The sequence below is a fragment of the Mauremys mutica genome, chromosome 19, assembly GCF_020497125.1.
Source record: "Mauremys mutica isolate MM-2020 ecotype Southern chromosome 19, ASM2049712v1, whole genome shotgun sequence".
Classification (NCBI taxonomy): Eukaryota; Metazoa; Chordata; order Testudines; family Geoemydidae; genus Mauremys; species Mauremys mutica.
Window position 1 is genome coordinate 7055905 of NC_059090.1, and position 18351 is coordinate 7074255.

An 18351-nucleotide genomic window follows, 5' to 3' on the forward strand; every position below is an offset into this window, starting at 1 on the left:
AGTGAATATCTATATAATGTATAGTTTTTTGTCTCGTGAAAAGAAATTCCCTGGAACCTAACCTCCCTTATTTACATTCATTCTTATGGGGAAATTGGATTTGCTTAACATTGTTTTGCTTAAAGTCACATTTTTCAGGAACATAACTACAACATTAAGTGTGGAGTTACTGTACTCCAGTGATCGGGGAGGGAGGCATACAGCCACCTAGATAGATAGTTCTAGACCAGTAGCAGGTATTGCAAAGGTAGACATGGTCATCCTAGGTACAGCGAGCTGCAGTGATCCAGGCAGGAGGTCACAGAGGAAGGGGTACAGTTTCCCAGTCCAAGCAGAAGGAAAAAGTTTACTAAAAGCAGTAGCTACTTGAGGATCAGAAGGATATCTAGCCTAACACATTTGTCAAACTGGGTGCAAACTCCCAATCAAGACTGACTCTAGTTAAACACAATGACTTCCCTTGAGGTTAATCATAACCTGATGTAAATATTGGGCACCTACTCACTTCTCTTAAAAAAAAAATCTTCCACGTATTTTGCTAAATAACTCAGTTATCAAATTCCAAAAGATGTAGGCAATCATTAGCTATAGAACATAGATGTTGAATTAAAGAGGGAACCAAAATTCTGAATGAGAATGAAGAAAAGAGAACCCAGCAAAGACCTAGCGTTGTACTTTTGCAGTTGTGAATGTACGTAGATCTGAATAAGCTTTCCCTCGCTCAAATATAAGTGCTAATTAATCAGTTTTGCTATTTACTTATTCCTAAATACAAATCAAGTTGAACTATGAGCCAAATGTAAAAAGTGGTTTGGTTTGCATTGAGTAACCAAACCAAACCTTTGTCTGCTCTCACAGGTTACCCTAAAAATGTTTTATATAACATCTTAAGTTCATCATTCCAAGGTTCAAACCTAGGGTGAACTCCTGGCTCCATTGACTTAAGAGGGCTAGGATTTCACCCCTAATATTCTGTGGCTACCAAAGTTTCCTTGGGCCATGCAGTCCTGTCCTAAGACAAATAACTTTCAAGGTTATATCACTCCAAACTTTCCTCCTCCAGGGTTCTCTGGTTGCCTTGTAGCATTCCACCTGGGCTGGCTACCTTGGGAGCTAACTGCTCTTGGAACCAACTGCAGCATCAAATAATAATGCTGAAATAAAATATTTGAATCTGAAGTCTGCTCCACTTGCTCAATAATATTAATGCTTTGCAATGTTCTAATGTCTCCCTCCAGAGGATTTCAAACAGTTCCTCAAACTTTAAAGAAACCACAACACCCCTGGGGAAGACGGGTCAGTATTATTTCCAACACAAGGCAGCGACTAAGTTCTACATTTTCAAAACTGGTCGCTCATTTTGTATGCCCAGCTTTCGGAACTCAAGACCTGATTTTCAAAAGTGCTTAGCACCTAAAACTTCAGTAGGAGCTGTGGATGATCAACATATCTGAAAACATGTCCATAGGGCCAAACATTTCTAAGCTAGGTATCTAAAATTTGGTTGCTAAATATAAAAAACCCTCTTTTTTCAGATTTGCTGAGTGCCTGTAGCTCCTACTAACTTCCAGTGGATTTTGAGTGCTTACCATCTTTCAAAAAATCTGGTTATATGTATTTAACAGCCTAAATATGGATGTAGGAGCCTAGGTATCTAAACCTGGGCACCCAAAAAACTAACCAGGAATCTAAAATTAGAAGTCACTTCTGAAAATCAGGCTCAAATGACTTACTTGCACAGTGTAGCCTTGGGGAAGTGGTAGGGGGAGGATTAGAACCCAGGAATTCTTCCAATCCCTGCACACACTTCAGAAACATGTTGCCTACCACTTGTCAGTTCATTCCTATGCAACCAAAGTCTAAAGATGCTGCACTAGCCCATTATGGAAACTCTCAATGGCAGTTAGGAGCCACAGTGGTTCAAATTGCCCATTGCCTGCCATGTAACTTTATTTCTGTTTATGTTGTGCATCAGCAGCCTCAGGTAGTTTATTAGCTAGGGGGTGTGAAATGTCTCTCTTTTGCAAATTTGGAACCATGGGCCAAAAACCATATAATGAATATAACTCATCCTCTGTGCAGTACTAGAATCTGGGGCTACTCCTAGAGGGGTTATTAAACAACTCCTGAGTAACCACTGGGGATCTATTCAAACAGCAAATGGAGGCGTAAATTAGCTCTGGATGCCACACAGAGTAAAAGGTTGTCAGAAATCTCCTCTTGGGTAGAGACTGGATTGACACCAAACACAATGCTCCTTTCTAGGCCAGAAAAGCGACGGATGCTGTCAAGAATAATATGCTTTCCCTGCACTTCATCTGCTTCTTGGAAAACTGGATTCAGCTTGAATTTCCTCATTTGTCTTGTTATTATGGGTTCATATTTTGTTTTATCGTGCAGCGTGCTGAACAGAATAGCAATCTCTTTCTCTGAGTAGCCCTTTTTCAAATACTCAAAACATTTTCTAGCCACATAATTTGCTATTTCGTTCATATTTAAGTCTCTTTCTATGCTATAAAAACCTGATACATGGTGACCACACGTGGCTTCACGTAACAAGTTTTCTAAACGCTCATAAGGAACATCTCCTAATTTTTTATCTTGTACAATCCTTTCCATTTGACTTTTTATGTTGCCGTATATCTCCTTGGAATTACGGACCACTTTGGTTAGTGATTCCACAGGGTCATGCTGACGTGCAGGTGGCAGACCAGATTTGCAAGTGTGACTTGTCTGTAAATAGTCCAAGAAGATCCAGAAAACACCAGGCTCATTACATCTTTGGGTGATATCTTCTGCCTTCTTGTACCAACAGCCATTCTCTTCCCGGAAATTTTGAGCTTCATCAACTACTATGTGTTTCACCTTTTCAAAGTTGTCCTTCATGAAAGTTACTCTTGTCACAGATTGGCAAATGCCTTTATCTCTACAATATAAATAAAATATTTGATAAATGTTAGTGTGTGTGCTGCAAAGTACTTCTCTAAATCTTATCAATTTAGACTGAATGATGTCAGTTAAATCATTTTTCTGTAGATTTTCAGCATACCAACAAAACAAATCCCCATCCCATTCAAACTTTGACTTTATTAAGAAAAAAATTGACTCTTCCTAAGACACATACATGCATCCTAGATACCCACATGCCTTGAACACAGAATTATTCCAGAAATCTACACACCTCAAGTGTGTTATGTAGCAAATTTGATATGAAAATTATTTGAGATCATTTTTTGTGTGGGCATGCTCACGGATAGGAATATTTTCACTCAAATTGCTTTGCCTTACTGGTTAAAAAACTGTATGGGAGCTTCATTACTAGTAGCTTAACGTACCTTCTATAAAAAGATGCAAAGGGACCGTGTACTTGGATAATATTATATTTTAATATATTAAATTTAAAGCATTTTTTCCATCCATAAGCTTCCAAATTGGTTTTTTTAAAGCAGCCCTTTCTCACCAGGCCACTAAAATCTATTTTTTTTGGCATCATCGCTCTGAATCGCTGTTGCTTGTGGCCTCTGAAAATTCGCATTCATAGGGAAACGGAGGAGAAAAGAAGGTAGGAGGAATTATTTTAAAAGTTTGCTCTTTAATACTTTATATTAGGGATCTTATCCATTTCCAAGAAAACAAAAACGAGCACTAGCCACAAGTAGCTGCATCATTTTCAGCTGGTGGGCTTCCAGTTCAAACATCTGATTTCCATGGAAACAAGACTCTTAGTTGAGCATCCCAGGTCCAGGATGCCTGCTCCGATTTATGACAGATTGATTTTAGAAACTTGCTACACACTTTTGGAATCAAATGGATAAATTTTTCCCTTTAGAAACCAAACTCTACAGTATTTCTAATTAGAACTAGGGAGGGAAAAATCAACTTAAAAAAAAAGAGTAGAGTAAGAAAGATGTTTTCTATCATTGTTTTTTCCAGGGATGGGCATAACAAACTGACAGACCTGTGAGGTTGTGGGGTGTATGTGGATAGTCTGAGTTTTCCTGGACCAATAAAACTGGACTTTTGATAAAGCCCACTTGATGAGGCATTTTAGCCAATATGCAAATTCTGATAAACACCATTGCAAGCCAAGTACAAGCTGCTTTGGTGGCAATCTTTTGGTTTTCCTACCTGAAAGGAAGTTGGCTCATTCAACCACCCCATCTGACTACTAGCACCCTCCTGTTAGCTACTTTTTCTGCTACACCCTCTATTCTGTCCCCTTGCTGTACAAGTTACATTAATTTTGCGCACACTGAATGCCAAATTGGTGTAAGTTACACTCCTTTGCCAGGATCCAACTTAGACCTATCTTAAAACATATCCACCCAAACGTAGCAGTGTTAAGTTACACATCAATACTTAGTCAAGAATGGTTTCCAATAACCCTCTTCTATGTTGTCATGTTCAAAACAGCAATTACTCAGGCCTTTAGGGTGAGATCCTTTTAGTTCTTGAAAACCACTTTTCAGTGATAAGCAAATATACTGTATAGCTTTAAGCCTCCCTTTTTATAAAGATAGGTGCACTTTAGATCAAATAAATAGACAGCATTGATCAAGTAATGGCACAGTTAGGAATTATATATGAAATGCTCACCCCACAAACTCTCTCAGAGGCCGGTTCTCACAAATGTAGAGAATCTCTTCTGGTTCGCATTTAAACACATTCCTTATCTTTTCGATGATCTTCAGTGCCACTATCGTTTTCCCTGTTCCTGGCAGGCCGTAGACAAATAGCTTTTTAGCCTTGTGCAGGTTTTTTGAAAGCAGTTCGTACTGTTTGATGGTCAGGAGGTTGAAAAATTCACAACCAAGCTGGTCACTTAAAAAGGATGGAAAACTCAGCAAGAATATTGCAAGTGAGCGCAGTAAATGTTTCAAGTTATCACCGTGGATTCGGCTGTAGTTAGTCGGGTACATATCTTGCATACTCACCCCCCCATCTTGCCCTTTGTCACTGTTACTGTGCAGACAGAGTAGCTTTGGCATCACACACACTTTTTGAGTGTAGCCCCCAATATTTACCAGTTTTTCCTTTAACCTGCAGGCAGTATGTCTTGAGTATTCAAAAATACCTTCAGAGTTGGGATTCTCAAAGACTGTGTAGAGTATTGGAGGACTCTCCATGGCTATTAAGAGAGCATCACAAACAACATCTTGGTTCTCCTGCAAGTCAACCTGAACAGCCCAGCTTCTCGAAAATATAAGTATCCCCTGAGAAAGCAGCTGCATGTGCTCTTCCATTAAATTGATTAGTTCTGGATGCTCTGATGCAAGCTCCTTGCTGAGGTTTTCTGGAGTATATTTTATCCTATTAGATTCCACTAAAAATTCAGAGAACAGGAAATTGTTGGAGTTAGAATAATTTTGACAAACTGGATTAGCATGCCTCAGACTAAGTGAATTAATGTTGGTGAAAGGTTCTGACTCGACAGCCATAGAGACTGGAGCCCCCGTTCACAGAAGAGGCAACATCAGTGCACACTTCTGTCACACTTTGCCCACCTTCTCCATATGCCTCAAACTTTTTCTACAAGAGCCACCTCCTAGGAGTGGGTAAGGAATTGAATCTACATTACCCATACAATTCTTGGTCCCTCTGCTGAGATTGCCAGCAGGGGAGCCTGTTGATGCCAATTATAATAGGGACAGCAGCTGGCCAGGTCTCCGTCCAGATCCACTAGCTCATGTCACAGAGTATGAACAGCTGTCAATTAGCAACAACTTTCAGTCAATACCAAAGTAGTGCTGGACTGTAACTGGCAACAGGCTCTGGATCCCAGTCTCTGAGCTATCCAACTACATCTATACCCCACCCTATTAATAATGATTCCACTGTGAACATTTGGGGCTCTTTCCTCCACCCCAGTACACTGTGCACTGGGTTGTTTGGGTTTCTGAGAGCAAAGGGGGGCTAAGCCTGGCCAGCAGTGCTCAACCCTCCAATGGGGTCTAACTGGGTGGGCTGAGACATGGCTAAGGGCCATGTGGACCCACTAGTATCTGGGGGCCTGAGTCTTGGGGGAAGGGCGCACAACTTCACATTCAAATAAGTAGTTGTCGTAAGTTAGTGCATAATTCTCCCACCGATGGCCTTCCATAGCCGTCTTCCTGTCTTTGCCTTATGCAAGTAGAATGCCCGGGGCTACTGCCCCTCAGCATCTTCCCCCAGCCCACACGCTTTCAAACGTGTCAAAATATAGAAACCAGAAGGAAGCTTCAAAAAGACGCACCTGGAAACAGATATTTTTGCAGATCATCCAGACTATCAAGGCCTTGGTGTGAATAAACTGGTTTGATGAGGGGAGGCCCATCTGACAGACTCAGCTCTTTCTTAAAAGCAGCAGCCAACTCTGAAAGTTCTTGAAAAAGAAAGTAAAACTCATGTAAATACAGGCTCCTTCCATCCCTCACCACTATAAGAAGGCTTGGAAGGATTTGATTTGTAATTGGTAAAGGTCAATGAATGTCGATTTCGCCACACACACACAAATTGACGAAAAATATTTCCATCAATAATAATCAGAATTTACAGATAGGCAAAGTAAGAAAAATGCAGTTTGAGAATGTATTAGAGTTTGATTTAAGGCTGTTTCTTTGGTATATTTTGACATGTGATGTTGACAACTTGTTTTTTAACGGTTATAAATCTTTTTTAAAAAATCTCAGCATCTACATTCATTTAATAACTATTGTCTGGGCCCGCTCCAATATCTCACTCCCCCATACTTTTCCACAACTGTGAAAATTTTAGTAAAAAAAGTTTAAAAACAAACCAATATTATCTGTCAAAATTATAAAAAAATAAACACTGAATTTTGCCCAGCCTAAATATAAGGATGTGTAAGCAAGTGTGTCACAAGCTGCTCTCAGAATGGTCTGAGATGTTGCTCTACAAAGAAATGGGCATATAGGCACAATAGACCATTTGCATGCATCATTTCAATTGCAGCAGGATGTGCTGCCAAGTCAGAAATCAGGGGCATAGAGTTGTGGTTTGTTTCACTGAGTAAAATCTGTCTACCAAATGAATCCATATTGGCAGCTATTTTATGTTAAGACAATGATGTCCCTTTCAATGTCCCTCAGTGAGCCACAGAATGGGGCTGTAGAATGATCCCTCTAACCACAGCTCTCAACTCTGCACCACTACACTGTATCAACTGGTCTAATGTGGAAGACACAACTAAAAATAGTGGAAGAGGAAACAAAACTATGGTGGAGTCAACTATTTTAACTTGTGTGAAGATTTCTGGAGCCCTTGTTTCAAGATTCAGCCTGACGTCAAAGTGCAGCAATAAATGGTGTGAAAAATGCAGGTAAGTTTGGACCTAAAACACACACCATAGTCAGGGAGAGTGGAGAGGTCATACTCTAAAGATACATGACAATCCTGGCACTGATGGGTTCCTGTTCACCTGCCACCCACTCTAGGGCCACTGAAGTAAACTGGGAATAAACTATGAAACATATTTTTGAACCTGGATCGGCAGCAGTCATCAAGGTGGTCCACTTCTTAGCTGTCAGTCTCTCGGTGCGGTTTCCCTTTACAATCCATGAGTCCGGCGTTTCCGAAAACACAGCACAACAAAAAGGTTCAATCCTCACAGCACAGACATACCCACAATGGTCTCCACATCTATCATATACATTTATGATTTTATGTTTGTACTTTAAATTATGTTCACTTTCCCTGGCAGTATGAAAGTGACAGAGGGTTAATTTCTCTCTGGCATGATCTATTTCTTTTCCTAATTCTTCAGTGGTTACATCTTCACGTCTACATCCTGCAACTGTCCTGTTATCGCGCACTCCGATAATGAAATATCCTCCTCCTTGTGTGTTTGCAAATGCAGAGATATAATTTGGCAGCATGTCTCTGAGGTATTTCAAGATATTATCAGTTGCAAAATTTTTAAATTCTACATCTCTTGATTCTGTGAAGTTCAGGGTCTCTCCATACTCCAATCGGTCTCTTTCAAAAAACTGAGCAGCAGCATTGCTTATGTCTCTCTCCTCCTGCACACCAGCTTTCTTTGTTCTCTGCACATCTTGCAACTGGGGTCTTTTAGCACTTGGCCCTCTCTCCTCTTCCAATTCTCTCGTGACATGGCCTTGTTTCCCTTTGAGAAATTCCAAAGCATCGCCAGGTTTCACACTGACAAGAGAAGTGCCAGATCTTAGGTACAAACCAGAGCTCAGGCTGCAAATACGTGGTTTTGTTAGGCCTGAGATAGCCAATGAGTTTTCACTGCTCCATGATTTAACAAAAATCAAAAAGTCACTGTTTTGCTGCATATAGTCAAAATATTTTGTCAAGTTTGGACACTGAATGCACTCCCTAAAAGCGATTTCTATGTCCTGCCCAATCATATTTCCTTGTAAGGTGTAGCCCTCATTTTCAATCTCCGCTTTTACCACTCCTCCTCCTGAGTTTAACAAAGCACACACTGCACGGGCCAGGGTAAGTTTTTGCTTTTGTCTTATATTTTTGGGAATATTTTTTCTCTCATTCTCTCCAAAAGTTATTTTTCCTACTTGTACGACCACTTCCGGATAATCTGTTGCTGAATCAACATACAGGTGCTCCACCTCATGGGCCATCTTGTGCCTGGGAAAATTTAAAAAAACTCCTTAGCATTTATGTAGGGCTTTTTATCTTAAAAATACTTTTTAAATATCAACTAAAATGCTGACTGTCCTTAAAACAATAACTTCAGAAACAGACTTCAAGGAGAAACAGCAGAACTAAAATTCATTTGCAAATGTAACACCATTAATTTGGGCTTGACTAGGGACTGGGAGTGGCTGGCTCATTACAAAAGCAGCTTTGCCTCTCCTGGAACTGACACCTCCTCATCTATTATTGGGAGTGGATCACATCCACCCTGATCGAATTGGCCCTGTCAACACTGGTTCTCCACTTGCGAGGTAACTCCCTTCTCTTCCTGTGTCAGTATATAATGCTACTATTAAAGGAGCAGCGTGTGCTCATAAGAACGGCCATACTGGGTCAGACCAAAGGTCCATCTAGCCCAGTATCCTGTCTTCCAACAGTGGCCAATGCCAGGTGCCTCAGAGGGAATGAACAGAACAGGAATCATCAAATGATCCATCCCCTATTTCCCATTCCCAGCTTCTAGCAAACAGAGGCCAGGGACACCATCTGCTAGAGCTTGTCATTGTGACAAAGTGGGAATATTTTGTAACATATTTATGATTCCTCTTTTTGCCTCAGTCTCCCCTATGTGCTGCATTGTTACTCAGTGAGTGGAAGGGGACTGTTTCCTCTCAGGACAGGCTGAGATGTAGGCGTGGGTGTCACCTAGCTGTCTGGGCCTTAGGGTACATATCAGCAGAGCATCTGAGAAGAGAATGGCAAATCCAGTTGCCAGGACTTTGACATCTAGTAACCAGTGACCCAGAGGCATTCCCTACGCCTTGGTAGCCCTTTAACTTTGGTAGTAAAGGCATACCCTTAGGCTGTAACCCACATGGTCTCTGCAAAGGGAAATCATTTCTCACTAGTCTATTAGAATTCTTTGAATGTGTCAGCAAGGTAGTGGATAAGGGAGAACTGGTTGACACAATTTATTCAGATTTTCAAAAGGCCTCTGACAAGGACCCTCACTTGAGAATACTAAACAAACTACATTGTTGTGGGGTGTTAACACCTGGTTAAGAGATGGGACACAAAGAGTAGGAATAAATGTCCAATTTTCATCATGCACAAGGGTTAACACTGGGCTGCCTCGAGGTTCTGAACTGTATCCAGTGTTAATGATTTATTAATGATCTGGAAAGAGGGATAAGTAGGGAGGTCGCAAAAATTGCAGATGATGCAAAATTATTTCGTCAGGACCAGAGAGGACTATGAGTATGAGCTCCGGCGGTGATTTAAAGGGCCCGGGGCTCCCCGCAGCAGCTGGAGCCCTGGGCCCTTTAAATCACCGCCGGAGAAGCTGGTCCAGTCCAGCACGGAGTACCAGCTCTTGCCGGTACGCCGTACCAGACTGGCTTACTTTCACCTCTGCCTTCTGCTTAATGTGTAGATGTGGTCTAAAAATCAAATAAGATGTTAGAATGCATAAGGAATGGGATTAAGATAATAAGGACAATTTTATAATGCTTTTATATAAATCAGTTGGGGGGGAGGCTCATCTCAAATACTGTGTACACCACTGGTCACCATCTCAAAAAGGTTATTGCTCACACAGAGGGGGTTCAAAAAAGGGCAACAAGAACATGAAATACTCTTCACCGGAGAGTTTGTCCATCTGTTTCAGAAGCAAAAGGATAAAGAATTTAGCAAGAGTCAAATGTGCATTTCTGGTACCTTATGCCATAACTCTGTTGCGAGACAGCTTTAATCTACTCTACAAAAGATGTACATTTTAAACCCCAGCACAACAAATACAATATGAATGGTTTATAATCCTTCCTACTGTTAAAATATATACAAATTAATTCAACATTATACTGAAAATACAGAACTGTGATGTTACGCATTATGCATAAAGATATATAGGAAACACATGATGGTGTAGAAAGTTGTTGTTTTTTTTTAGCATGCAGTTGGGATGGCTGTATACTCCAAGTGGTGAAGAGAGATCAGAGATCTCATATCCTCACTGCATGTACTAGTTGGACTGATTTTATTCTACCTTGGTGCTCTTCCTGTGACTATTTTTGGTTAGACACTACAGTTTCATGTTCCCTGAAATGGAAAGTGTTTTGCTAAGTGGGATGAATTGTTGTTTAATTGAGCTATCCATCTGCCACAATACTGCAAGACTATTCTGTAACTAACCAAAGTGGAAAAGTGACAGTAAATAGGGGAGATTATTTTTTTTCCTGTGTTTTCATTGATGGGAGAACATGACTAGCATAGAAGGCCATCTCCATGCCAGGAGTACTCACTTTTATTTGCAGAATTAAATATTGTAACAATTTTCTCTCACACAAAGACTATTTCAGAAGAAAATGAGAAACACACACAAAGCACAAGATATGAATGAGTCTATTTCTTGAACTCATGCCTATGCTAGGATTTATTGAACTCATTCCTACCTTTACATGACCTCAGGAAAGCGCTTTGAGATCTATGGATAAAAATGCTGTGTAAGAGCCAGCTATTATTATTATTAACGTCACTCGCATGTAGAAAAGTGCTATCAGTTTCTATTGCAAGGAAAATGAAACTGAACTATCTACTAACCTCATAAACTGGTTCTGCAATTTAGGATCTTGTCTCTCTTCAAGAAAGTGCTGCAAAAAAGCTCTCCCCTTTCTCATCAAACCCAAATTTAACACTTGCTGAAAGTTTGTCTACATACAGAAGTTGCATTAAACTTTAACTTCAGTTAGTTTTTAAAAAATTTAGTTAAACTGGTGCAACCTCCTATGTGGGGAATTACATCAGTTTAAACCTGAAACAAATACAAGAGTGTCCACACACAAAGCTGCACTAGTTTAATTAAATCAGTTTGGTACTGAACACAGCTTGTCCTTGTCTGTCATGCACTGTGACTGTTTCATTCGTAGCACAGACGAGACCAAAGCATAAGGGATATGTATTAAAAACATGTAGGTTAATTCAGACCTAGTCTTTTAAGCTGTCACACGTTGGGCACCCAAAAACTGAAACAGCCAAACTCACTCGAAAATCTCTGCCGAAGAGACAAATTGTGCTCTCAGTCCCACTGGTAAATTCAGGAAGAAATGCAGTGGCTTCACCTGTAACTGAAGGAAGGATTTGACCCAGAGTCTTTTCACGTAGTTGTTTGCAGTGTTGTAGCTGTGTTGGTCCCAGGATATTAGAGACAAGGTGGGTGAGGTAACCATGTCTCTTTTCACTTAGAGCAGGTCAGAACTGTAATTCCGAGATTGCACCTTTACATCAACTCTGTATTTCATAAGGGAGGAAATAGCGCACCCCACCACCAGCATAGTGTAAAGTATCCAAAGTGAGCTGTCCAGGTGACTGTGTTTCCCCTACATTTCCAGGTCTCCGCTTAATCAACAGGAAAATATTTTTCTCCTTGTTGAAGACTTCATGCAACAAACACAACAAAAGAAATCCCATCTTACCTTCCTCCTGGTTCTCCTGCACTCAAGTAGACAGAGGGGCCTCTATGAATTTCGGGTTTCACCTTCTTGCCTCCTCAGTCTGAAGGAGCCTGTCCTAACTTCAGTATCTCTTGTCTGTCCTGTCTCAGCTGGTAGAAATTGATGTACCTCCTTTGACTGCAAAGGAACTATGCCAGTTTACCAGGATGATCTTCCCACTGGGTTCATCTCTCAGACTGCTGCTCTGCCTCTGGGTCCTAATGCTGGTGAATTGCCCAGACAGCAGATTGTGACAGGAGCAAAACCAGGCACAACTGGCAAAGAGTCCTGTGGCACCTTATAGACTAACAGACATATTGGAGTATAAGCTTTCGTGGGTGAATACCCACTTCGTCAGACACATGTGGTGGAAATTTCCAGAGGCAGGTATTAATATGCAGGCCAGAATCAGTCTGGAGATAACGAGGTTAGTTCAATCAGGTAGGGTGAGGCCCTCTTCTAGCAGTTGAGGTGTGAACACCAAGGGAGGAGAAACTGCTTTTGTAGTTGGCTAGCCAGTCACAGTCTTTGTTGCTTTTTACAGATCCAGACTAACACGGCTACCCCTCTGATACTTGACACCATGCAAGGCGTAACCGGGTCCCTCAGAAGACCCCACTGTCCACACACCGTGTGGGCGAAGATGAGCTGCTCTTTAATCCTAAAGAGTGATATTTCATTAATTCTTTATGTGCTGCATGCAGACAGGCGCAGTCTAGCAGTCTGAACACAGGGCAAGGAACCAGGAACTGCCATCTTCTTTCTAGTCTAACACACTCCTCACAGTCATTTGTAAATTCTAATCTTGGCTCTGACCTCAGCCTGCTGTGAGACTTTGGGCTAGTCACTGAGGGTGTGTCTACACGGGAAATTTACAGCACTGCAACTTTCTCACTCAGGTGGTTTTTTTCACTCTGCCGTGACCACACAATCCACGTTAAAGCGCTGCTGTGGCGCTTTACTGTTGCCAGTGTAGACTAGCCCTTAGTCTCTACAGGCTTCTGTTTCCCCATCTCCTTGATGAGATTACACGTTTGGCTGACAAAGGTAATAGGGTTAACATAATATACTTAGATTTCTGTAAGCCGTTTGACTTGGTGCCACCCAGCGTTTTGATTAAAAAGCTAGAACAATACAAAATGAACATGGCACACATTAAATGGATTAAAAACTTGCTAACTGATGGGTCTCAAAATGTAACTATGAGCACAGAATCATCTTCAACACGGTGTGTTTCCATTGGTGTCCCACAGAAATCAGTCCTGACCTTTCTTTTAAAATAGTCTTTTTAAGGCCTGCCACTCTTGAGATATGTTCTCCTGGACCAGGACCATTCTGGTCTGTGGCTTACGGAAGAGTTATTTTTTAATCCCCTTACTCACTAGGATCCTTTCTTCCTTTTCACCCAGCTGTTCCACCTGCTCAATTCTGCTGGAAGTCTGTAGCAATTCTTTGAGTGTCCTCTGTGTGGTGTCCTAGGTCCTGAATCCTGGCCTAGGAGTCCCCAGGGAGCTGCCAATGTCTGTTGAAGCCTGGTGGGCTCTAAGCTATGAGGACGGTAGCCCCAGCCAAGGCACCGCCCACGGGAGTTCTGAGTGGAGGATTGTCTGGCTCCACCAATTGGTCCAACTTCGCTATTTAAGCCAGAAGGAGGCACAGGAAGTTTGAGCAACAGGATGGTTTCCTATGGTGCCTGTGTTAGGCCTGCACCCAGCCCTGTTCCTGCTTCCTGCTCTGCTCCTGGCTCATGCCGTCACTCCTGTTCCCATCCATGCTTGATCCTTGCCTCTCCTTCTGCCCCTACATCTCACCTCCAACCCTCCGCTACCCGCCCTGGCTCTGACCCTGGCCTCCGACTTCTGATTCTGATTCCGGTTTGACCCTTGGCTATGGCATTTGGCATTTGATCTCGGCTCTGACCCTCAGCTTAGATTCTTGGTTCTGACTCTGCCTTGACCCCCTGGCTCTGGTAACTGGCAGTTGACTCTGGTGCTGACCTGTGGCTTCATTCCCGCACCCGAACGCCGGCTCCTCCCACTAGACCTGACTCCTGCTCTGACTACTAGGCCATAACCCTCAGCATATTCCTGCTCTTGGGATGGGTTGACTGGGTGCAGCCAGGATGGTGGAACCTTCTAGTAGCAGGCAGGGCCTGTTTGGGCACCTCACTCTTGCCTCAGTGTTGGCGCCTGTTCTGAGAGTGCAGCTATAAAAAGGGGAGTGATGCCTGCTGGAGCCTCAGTTTCTTCAAACCGCTGCAGCGTTAGGACACGAATGGCAGCAGATCCTTCTAGATCCAGAGTTAAGTGCCTTTAGACTCCATCTGACAATGAGATGGCTGAAGACAGCTGCTGCTTTTCCGATTTCTCTTATCACCCCTTGCACTGCACACCTCCGAGGGGCTTTTGGGAGGCATGTGCTCCGCTGTTCCCTTTTTATTGTATTGCTCTTGCGACCGTTTTAAAGTGTAGATGCAGAACAAAATCTCTCTTGCTTGTCGTTTACTCATTCATTTGCATTGCCATTAATTAGTGAGATGTAAGGAAGTTCGTGAGAGTAACGGGCCCCTAACTTTATTGTGCAGTGCAGGCCGTCAGCTCCTCATGCGGTGTAGTGAGGGCTCCGACTTTCCACACTACGTAGGAGAGTGTGGGTTGGTGAACAGAGCTGTGATACTGGGAGGGGGACGAGGGGGGACACAGAGGAAAACGAGGGTAATGTAAATAACAGAGGCAAAGAGGAATACAAACTGGAGGAGTGAGCAGGTCTCTGAATACGTACTGGGGAGGGCTAACATGTATGGGAGCAGACCGTGCTGTTAAGGCACATGCCCACAGTGGAAGCTCCATCCCACACACATATCAGGGGAGATCCAAGAGGTCATGGGTCAGATTCATACCAGGGGCCGCCCAGAAGGGGGGGCAAAGGGGGCAATTTGCCCCGGGCCCCGGGCTCCGCAGGGGCCCCCAAGAGAAGAGCGGAGGCTCCCGCCTCCGCCCCTCTCCTGGAGCCTCGGCGCTTCAAGCGCCGAGTCTCCGGCCGAGCCCCTGAGCCCCGCCCCGATCCGAGCCGCATGGTGAGGGGGCAGGGCTGGGAGCTCCAACGGGGCCTGAGCCCCGCCCCGCTCAGAGCGGCGTGGGGAGGGGGCGGGGCAGCTCCCTCCGCTCGGCGTGGAGCTCACAGCCCCGCCCCCTCACCACGCGGCTCTGAGCGGGACGGAGCTCAGGCCCTGCCGGCGACACGCTCGGTAAGAGGCCGGGGCCAGGGCCGGGGAGAAGCGGGGGCGGGGGCCGGGCCGGGGCCGGGGGGGGAGACGCGGCGGCCGGGGCCAGGCGGGGGGGGGAAGAAGCGGCGGCCGGGGCCGAGCGGGGGGGGGAAGAAGCGGGACCCGGGGCCGGGGGGGGGAGAAGCGGCGGCCGGGGCCGGGGCCGGGGGGGGGGGGGAGAAGCGGGACCCGCCGCCGGCGAAGCGCAGCCCGGTCTTCGGCGGCGGGGGGCCCCTTCCGTTCCGGGACCCGCCGCCAAAGTGCCCCGAAGACCCGCGGCGGGGACCCCCCCCGCCACCGAATTACCGCCGAAGACCGGGCGGCGGGTCCCGCTTCGGCGATAATTCAGCGGCGGGGGGGGCTCCCGCCGCGGGTCTTCGGGGCACTTTGGCGGCGGGTCCCAGAACGGAAGGGCCCCCCGCCGCCGAAGACCCCGGGCCCCCGGAATCCTCTGGGCGGCCCTGATTCATACACCAGCAGAAGGGGCGTTTGGAGGGGTGGGCGGCTTGTACCTCCTCTATTCATGGGCTGGCAGTCGGACAGTTTTACACCTGTGGTTCTTACACCTGCCTATGGCTTCTTTGTGGCTATTCAGCTGGTGCAAAGGCCTATAAGGCAACAAGGAATCCGTTCTGTTGTGCCTTAGGAAGACATAATGTCTCCTTGAGCTCCCTGGAATGGAAGGACAATATGCCCATAGAAATTTATGGTACAGTAGTAGGCTATAGTATGCAATGACCCCTCATGGCTGGCCATCACAACTAGGGGACCTTGTTCTGCATTCTCCTCATCCCTCTCTGGGGTGACTAGTACAGAACAGTTTGCTAGCAGAGTGCAGGTGTAACCCACACACCACCTGCCCTGGGTGTGGTGTTTTGTCCCATCTAGTGGCACTGAGACCACGCAGAGAGAGATTAATGAGTCTTCTCTACAGCCTTAGCTAAGGGCCTTATGGCTTTTAGCTAGGGCTGTTGATTAAACACAGTTAACTCACACAATTAACTCAAAAAAATTAACTGTGATTAAAAAAATTAATTGTGATTGCACTGTTAAACTATAGAATACCAATTGAAATTTATTACATATTTTCAGAGCTTTTTCTACATTTTCAGATATATTGATTTCAGTTACAAACACAGAATACAAAGTGTACAGTGCTCACTTTATATTATTTTTATTACAAATGTTTGCACTGTAAAATGATAAAAGAAATAGTATTTTTCAATTCACCTCATACAAGTACCGTAGTGCAATCTCTTTATCGTGAGTATAACTTACAAATGTAGGGTTTTTTTTGTTACATAACTGCACTCAAAAACAAAATAATGTAAAACTTCAGAGCTTACAGTCCTACTTCTCGTTCAGCCAATCGCTAAGACAAACAAGTTTGTTTACATTTACAGGAGATAATGCTGTCCCTTTCTTATTTACAATGTCACCTGAAAGTGACAACAGGTGTTCACATGGCACTTTTGTAGCTGGTGTTGCAAGATATTTACATGCCAGATGTGCTAAACGTTCATATGCCCGTTCATGCTTCAGCCACCATTCCAGAGGACATGCTTCCATGCTGATAATGCTCGTTGAAAAAATAATGCATTAAATAAATTTGTTACTGAACTCCTTGGGGGAGAATTGTATGTCTCCTGTTCTGTTTTACCCACATATTTCATGTTATAGCAGTCTCGGATGATGACCCAGCACATGTTCATTTTAAGAACACTTTCACATCAGATTTGACAAAACGCAAACAAGGTACCAATGTGAGATTTCTAAGGATAGCTACAGCACTCGTCCCAAGGTTTAAGAATCTGAAGTGCCGTCCAAAATCTGAGAGGGGCGAGATGTGGACCATGCTTTCAGAAGTCTTAAAAAAGCAATACTCTGATGCAGAAACTACAGAACCCAAACCACCAAAAACGAAAATCAACCTTCTGCTGGTGGCATCTGACTCAGATGATGAAAATGAACATGCGTCGGTCCACACTGCTTTGGATCGTTATCAAGCAGAATCCATCATCAGCCTGGATGCATGTCCCCTTGAATGGTAGTTTAAGCATGAATGGACATATGAATCTTTAGCGCATCTGGCAGGTAAATATCTTGTGACGCCGGCTACAATATGTTTTTTACAGTTCAAATATTTGTAATAAAAAATATAAAGTGAGCTCTGTACACCTTGTATTCTGTGTTGTAACTGAAATCAACATATTTGAAAAAGTAGAAAACATCCAAAAATATTTAAATAAATGATATTCTATTATTGTTTAACAGTGCGATTAATTGTGGTTACTTTATTTTATCACTTGACAGCCCTTCTTTTAGCTCATGCAGTAGAGGCTCATGCACTAAGCTCCAGAGGCCCCAGGTTCGATGCGGCCCGGCAATGACCGGGGTCTGTCGGTGTTACACAGGGACTGCAATTCTGACTGGCACTTGCACATTGAAGTGAAGCTCCTTGTAATTTTGTGACCTTGCATGCCCAGGCAGGGCCAAGCACACAGTGACCCATACAGAGGAGAGCTGTGTGTGTGCGTGCGTGCATGCGTCCGTCCCCAGGTCATTTTCTGCAGAACTGCTACTTAGCCAGTCGGTCCCCAGCCTGGAGCAGTGCATGGGATTCTTCTGTGCTAAGTGCAGGATTCTGCACTTGTCCTTGTTGAACCTCATCAGATTTCTATTGGCCAAATCCTCCAGTTTACAACTCTAAGGGGATGGCCAGTGGTTCACCCAGAGATACACATATTTGGTTAGACTGGGGAGGTTGAATGTGAGTATTGTGAAGGAGAGAAAAGTAGCAGAATGAGACGCAAACACAGCAATTTGTAAATGAAGATTTATTTCATGTGATCTTACAGACAGATTCTTTGTTTGAGACAAGTAATGTAGTTAGCATGGACCCATTTTAAATCCACGAAAGAAAACACCTGACATATTAATAAATGCGATCTTAGCCTACAGTTCTGTAAATTTAAATCC

At 43.8% G+C, this 18351-nt stretch overlaps 1 protein-coding gene across 1 annotated transcript; it reads right to left on the reverse strand.

The window, feature by feature from the left end:
• On the reverse strand, nt 1-12213 carry LOC123352871 (schlafen family member 13-like). The gene is made up of 5 exons (XM_044993354.1): nt 12090-12213; nt 7481-8610; nt 6233-6361; nt 4597-5323; nt 1-2926 (listed from the first exon to the last, which is right to left on the reverse strand). Exons 2-5 carry the CDS (start codon nt 8601-8603, stop codon nt 2146-2148), a joined length of 2760 nt encoding a protein of 919 aa, XP_044849289.1. The 5' UTR covers nt 8604-8610; nt 12090-12213; the 3' UTR covers nt 1-2145.
• Nucleotides 12214-18351: the final 6138 nt, after the last annotated feature.